This window comes from Chiroxiphia lanceolata, chromosome 14 (genome assembly GCF_009829145.1).
Source record: "Chiroxiphia lanceolata isolate bChiLan1 chromosome 14, bChiLan1.pri, whole genome shotgun sequence".
NCBI classification, from domain to species: domain Eukaryota; kingdom Metazoa; phylum Chordata; class Aves; order Passeriformes; family Pipridae; genus Chiroxiphia; species Chiroxiphia lanceolata.
In genome coordinates, this window is record NC_045650.1 from 1,691,504 (window position 1) to 1,698,164 (window position 6,661).

Consider the following 6,661-nt stretch of genomic DNA (forward strand, 5'->3'; position numbering starts at 1 on the left):
TTCCCAAAAAGGATTAAGACTCTCCACGCTCAGATCATTGAGAAGGATGCCATGATCAAAGTCCTGCAGCAGCGCTCCCGGAAGGAGCCTGGCAAGACAGACCAGCTCAGCTCCATGAGACCTGCCAAGTCCCTCATGTCCATCTCCAACGCTGGCTCGGGCTTGCTGTCCCACTCCTCAACACTGAGCAGCACTCCCATCCTGGAGGAGAAGAGGGAGGACAAGAGCTGGAAAGGCAGTCTGGGTAATTTTCAAGTACCAGTGGCAATTCAGATACACAGGTCACTGCTTAGGGGGGAGGAGGAGCAGCAGAGGAAGGTGTGTTAGACAGACAGACCAGCTGGCCTGGCATGTAGTAAAACTGACTGCAAGCAAGATGGGAAGCATTTGAAATAGTTGCTTGTTTTAATCACTTTTGGGAAACAGTGACTTCTGATGTCCAGGCTCTCTCATTAAAATGTGTGATCTTTACTCCCAGTTTGGTACCTAACATTAGGGATGTTTGGGATACAGTTTTCAGAGTTCTCAAGCACTTGCTTTTGGTTGGGTGTTGTGGCTGGCTGGAGGTGTAAAGTCTCCTTGAATAGGAGCAGAGATACTCGTCGGGATTTCTATCCCGTGGTGTTGAGCCTGCACTAACGTGACTCCTATCTGGCTCAACAGCATAGTTTTGAGAAATGGAGTTGTAACAAAGCAAATCCTAGATGATTTTTTTTTCAGGGAGGAAGTTAGGCCCAAAGGCCCCCCTCTGAGAGTAAAAGACTCTGAAATGTGAATGAGACCCTGTTGCAGGTGGTTTCAGTGTGCAGTTTTACCCTGCCAAAGATGGGCCAGTGCTTAGAGCCAGGTAACTCTTAGTGCCCACCTGCAAACAGCAACACGAGGATACTGCTATTCCTCAGGGGCTTCAGCACCCAGTGATGAAAGGTACTATGGAAAGGTAAATTAGTGCTGTCTCCTGAAGCATGGAGCACTTTCAAGATCCTAGAGCAAGTCCTGCAGAGGGGCACAGGAACTGATACCAGTTAGTTTTCTGTGATTGTGACATTTCCTTCCCTTTTTCCATGAAGGTGTTCTGCTGGGAACAGAATATCGCTCTGAATCCATTCCCTCCACGCCCTCTCCCGTCCTTCCTTCCACACCACTGCTGTCAGCCCACTCAAAAACAGGCAGCAGAGACTGCAGCACCCAGACAGACCGGGGAAGTGAACAGAGCAAAGCTGCACCTTCCCCTGCAGCTCCTGCCCCAGGACGACTCCCCAGCACCAGCCTGACCTACAGTGCAGAGAAAACAGGTAACAGGGCTCAGCTGCTGTCCCAGGGGGGTCCCTGCTGCCCACTCACCGTCAGTGCTGCTCTGTGGAGCAGGCCCTGATGTCCCTTTTTCAGTTCAGGCAAACTGGGGCTAGTTTTTGTGAGGGCAGGTGGGTTTTGGGGGCAAGCACAGCAGTGTTCTGAGAGGTCTCAAATACTCTGAAGGAAAAAAAGCTTTAAGAGTGCTAGCATAAGCATGGACACACTGGTTAGAGAGGTACAGTGAGATCCGAGAATTGGAACAGGGAGATGCAAATCCCAGGACAGTCTCTGAGTCAGTGCTGACTCTGAAGTCAGTGTGAGCAGCATGTGGGGTTTAACAGCATATGAAAATGGGCTGTTTGAAAGCGGCCATTGCATTGAGTGGGTTTTCAAAGACAAGTGGACTCAGAAAAGGGGAGGAAGAAGAAGGAAAGGGGAACTATCACGATGGAACTGTCTAGTTCACTGCCCTGGTCGCAGGACCAGCTTCAGCCTTGGCACAAGCAGATCCAGTTGACAGGGCTGTCACAGAAGCTGAATTGGCTTCCCACAGAGCTCCGAGCTGGCAAGAGCTGCTCATTTTCCAGCCCACTCTGCAAATCAATGCAGATTACACAACCTGCTCTTCTCCTTACAGACACATTACAATGATGTTGTCTTTATGGAAGAGTGCATTGGGCTGGGCTGCTGTGCACCCCTGCCCATGCTGTGCTATTTAATGGGTATCGAGGGAGATGGGGACAGGTTGGTGGTGAAAGTCTATGCTGACTGCATGGTTTAAATGCAGTCAGTCCAGTTTTATGTGGATTTGTGTATCAGTGGGAGGGTACCCAAAGGGAATTTGATAAAATATCTTTATTTGTCTGGCTACATACGTAGAGAATGGAATTTTTAAAAATGAAATAAGTTGTTAGATGTCTTTGGCCAATGATAGAAAATGACTTTTAAAATGTTAATGTCATATTTCTAACCTCAGTGAAATTACAACTCTCTTTTTATAATTGTCTTGTCTGTCTCTTGTTTTTCCTCATCATGTAGATGGGCCATCTTCCACTCCAGCACTCTTGAAAGAAAGCCCCTGTTAGACCATGGGCAGACCTTCCAGATGGAGAGATGGTTAGAATACCTCATTCTGAAAGCCTGTACCAAGATCTGAGCTGGTAACAGTAGCAAGAAATTTTAAAAGACATTTTTATTGGGAAAAATTGTAGTACCTGGTAATAAAAGAACAGTCATCTGTTTGCTCTTGTATATTATGTCTCAAAAGTATGGACAGGTTAATTTATAATTTGTTCTAAATTATAAAAAACCACTTTTCTTTGCAAGTTTCCCCCTTTATTTTTTAAATACGTATCTGATAATATCTGGAGGAAAAAACCCCTAGAACTTAGGTGTGCTACATCTGAGATTTCATTTCAGTATTTTTAAAGTCTCTTAAACAGAAGTACCTGCTCTCACAGGTGTTGGTTACATGTCCAGCTTAAATGCAGTAAGGTGAGCTTAGTGGCCTTATAATGATTAGAACCAGGGACTTTGTTGTGAGCATCACTTAATGGTTTTAGAATCAGGTGTTCTGAGAAGCTTTTATAAATCTGGGCTGTGATCCTGTTTCCTCTCAGTGTAAGAACTCAGAATAGGTATTTCATATTCACAGGCTGAAAAGATTTCAATTTTCAGTGTAGTAACTTTTTTTTTTTTTACTTCCCAAATTTCTTTCTTTATTATTTCTTTATTAAAAAAAAAAATTACTCCGGTGATTAATGTTGCATTTCACATTTTTAGTTTCATTGCAAGATTTGCCACACTTTTATACTTAAATACTTTTTCAGTAATTTATACAGTGGATAGTAAATAATATATTGCATTCATGTTTTACATAAATTAAAAGAGGAGAGTTTACAGGCCTGGTCCTGATCTGTTAGATCAGATTTCTGTCATTGTAATTCCATTGGCTTTGGTGGAACTACTCCAAATTTACCATAGTGCAAGTGGGAAGACCTGTTGCTTTTCATTATTAGCAACTTAATCTACTACATCTGTGGAGATGTTTCTCTGGAGCAGATTTTTCTATCTTTCAAATGCCCCTCTACTTTGTATGTCCCTCCTGTTTGGAGAGACTGGATTCTTTGTCCTATAGCAAAGCCTCAGAGGTAGAGCTTTAAAGAGAAACTCTATGTAGAAGTTCAGATGGAAGGTTCTTTCCTTCCAAAATACTTTTTAGTTCATCTAACTGGAGAGAGTGGCTTAAAGTCCCAGAGGCATCACAGAAGAAAGTTACACATTTAAGTCATGAGATTCACTTTCAGATTTTTGGGAACTAGCACAGCAGTGCTTTGGTTACAGATACTATAAGGAGATATTAAGACCAATAGAAGTACATGAGTATTTTTTTGTTACTGTCTTTGCATTTTATTAAAACACTTCAATATTAATTTCTATTAAAAACTATTCTTTTTGTACTTGAATGTTAAAATATTTCCTTAGCCAGTGCTCACACATGGGGAGCCTGGCTAGTTTCAGCCTTCTATGCAGCATTAGAGTAGCCAGATTTTTATTTCTGATCATTTCACCTCAGAAATAAGGAAATCCAGCAATTAATCATCAAACAGTTAGTGAATGTCTTTGATTCTTCCTTAGTTGACATTGCTGCTGTGATGTTCAATTGAAATGGCCTTATCAGATCAACAGACACCACATGAGTTTCACAGTGGAGGGTTGGGAGGGGAAAGGAGGTGCCTTCTGTCTGCTGCACAAGGGACTTGGTGGTGCCTAAAGGTCAGCTGCAAGGAAAACACTTCCCATAATTTCTAGCAGATTTGCTCCTTGTTAGTGTTCTTCAGGCCATATCCCCAGTCCCACAGAAGCCAGAGATGGCCAAGTGTGTAAGGTAAGAGATGCACTAAGTGTGTATGGCTTTAGCAGTCACTGCTCTACCAGGCAGCACAAACCCCCTTCCAGCACCACTTCAGACATTTCAGAGCTGCCCTTCAAGGCTTTGACTGTCTGTGCCACATGGGACAACATCTCTCTGGACAGCTATGGACCTTCTTTCCCTCTGAATCAGTTCTCCTCTTTGTAGGCAAACTTTGTAGAGTTTGCCTTTTTGTAGGCAAACTGTCCACAGCCTCTTCCTTCTCATCCCTGAGAAGGTCTTACATTTATTTCTCTTGGCTTAATCCCATCCCATTATATGAAGTTATGTCCACCCTGGATGATTTGAAGTGATTTCTCTTCCTCCTCCACAGTTGTTGGAAATGCAGGAGATTTGCTCATTAGCTCAAGGTGTCCCATCTTTTTGCCATTGCAGCAGAAATATATTTTGTGGTTTTGGCTTAGAATGAACAACAAGGGAGATAAAATGCCATTGAGTGTCTGTCTCAGAGCAGGTTTGAGTGCTTTTCTGTTCTTTTAAAGTCAGGAAAAATTATATTCCATCTTTACAAATACTTCTCAGCAGTCTGAAAGAAGTTTTACAACCGTAGGGCTCTAGATAAAAGGTTCCAACTCACTTGATTCACATTAATTCTAAACATCTGGGAAATTTGGATCCTTTACAGGTAAAATCTCTTTTAGAAACTGATTTTCCCCAGTCAATATTGTCTCTTTAGGTAAATGTAATTGATTTATCCTCGTTGCAGCTCATTGTTTTCAGAGTGCCACTGTGATTTATTTTTACGAATAAAAAAACTGACATAATAGCTTTCTGTGAATAAAATGCAGATGATGGACAGCAACTGTCTCCTCCAAAAACGGAAGCCAGGTGGTCGCTGACAGTCCAAACCATCAGGATTGCAGGAGCCTTGGCAAGAGCCTGTGGAAGTAATATTGGAAGAAAATGGTGCAGATTTACATTGTTCAGGTCAGGTTCTTTGCCCTGTTTCGTAGTTTTTATTTCTTTCAAAAGCAAAACCCCGAAAACTTTTTGATGTGGAAGTTGGAGGTCATTTTCCTGTGCTGACAAACTAGGAGCCATCAGGAATGTAATTCTGTCCCTCGAGCTTCCTCCGAGCCGTCCTGATGTGAATGTAAACGAGCCCCTTGCTTTGAGGAAGATGTGTACTATAGCCTTCAGTCTCTGTACAGATCTTCACTGTGTTTTTAAACAGAAACTGCTTTAAGGAGACAAACTGCACACCTAGTTCTTTTGCCTTCTGTAGAGCTTATTTCTAGTAGAAAGTGATTTTTAACAATGATTGCAATGACCTTTGCAAACCAAAATTTTAGACTAAGAGTTTTTCTTAAACTCGGGTATTAGAAGCAGAATTGTAGCTTTTTATAAAGAAAGCCACATATTCTTCTTTGTAGAGCGAAACAAGAAAATTAAGTTTAGTTATGTTTCCTCTTTCCTTTCACTGCTTACAGAATGGCTAAACTCTCAAGTCCTTCCCTTGGGCAGTTCCTTTGGGATTTGGTGGCTCGGGGAACTGCCTGAGATGCAGAGGCTTTTGTTCCCACCTGGCCCAGTGTTGTTATTAACTTACACAGCTCCTGCCTGGCAGCTCCTGGCAGGGTCAAGAGCAGCAATTTTGTGTCTGAGGACTCAAGGGGTTGTGTGAGTTGCTCCTCAGGAGTCTGCACAGGGGACTGAGCTCAGCATGTCTTATGGGGCGAAATTCTGTGCATGTGGCCTCTGCTGCTGCTGTTTGCAGCAGCTTTGCTGTAAAGAAGCTTTGCTTTGTTTTGAGACTGCCTGAGTGAGGGGACTTGCAGAGTTTTAGGCCAGACCCATTTCCATGGGCAGCTCCTGCTCCGGGAGCCCACAGTGGTGAGCGGGATGTGTGACCCCTGCACAGTGAATCCTGACAGCTGGGCCAGGCCCAGGGCTCTTCCCACAGGGACCAGAACTCGGTGCAGTCAGGGTGGGCAAAACCCTGGGGGTGTTTGTGTCCCTCCCTAGGGCTGGCACAGGTTATCCCAGGATTCTCTGCACCACTGCTGGTGGGTTTGCTCCATGCCAGGGGCGGGCAGACAGGGGGCTGTGGGGAGAGGGGGATCTCTTTTCATGTATTTGTATAGGAACTCTTTTGTAAAAGCTAGTGGTTTTATGTCTAGGAAGTAAAAAAAATTGTAAAATGTAATTGTACTGTATTTATGAAGAAATACATTTCTTTCAAAAGATCTTATTCTAAGTTGATTCTAGAGTCTGGCTTCCACCAATATCATCTCATAGGCTTTCAGAAGCATTGAAACCCAACTGGTTTGCATTGTGCTGTCTGACTGTAGCTTTAGGGGTGTGCTAAACCATGGAGATATAAGGAAAAGATGACCAGCTGCCCTTGTGACTTGAGCAGAACCCATGTTGTCTCAAGTTCTGAAGTGTTGGAACACTTGGTTGGTTCAGCTTGGGCTGTGCTCAGGCTCAACA

General features: G+C 43.4%; 1 protein-coding gene across 1 annotated transcript in view; it reads left to right on the forward strand.

The window, feature by feature from the left end:
- Positions 1-6,407, forward strand: part of AMOT (angiomotin) — a 62,616-nt gene extending 56,209 nt beyond the window's left edge. The window contains 4 exon segments of the mRNA XM_032702272.1: positions 12-244; positions 1,071-1,295; positions 2,335-2,340; positions 2,343-6,407. Of these exon segments, the coding sequence (XP_032558163.1) occupies positions 12-244; positions 1,071-1,295; positions 2,335-2,340; positions 2,343-2,452 (574 nt within the window). The 3' untranslated portion in view covers positions 2,453-6,407.
- Positions 6,408-6,661: the final 254 nt, after the last annotated feature.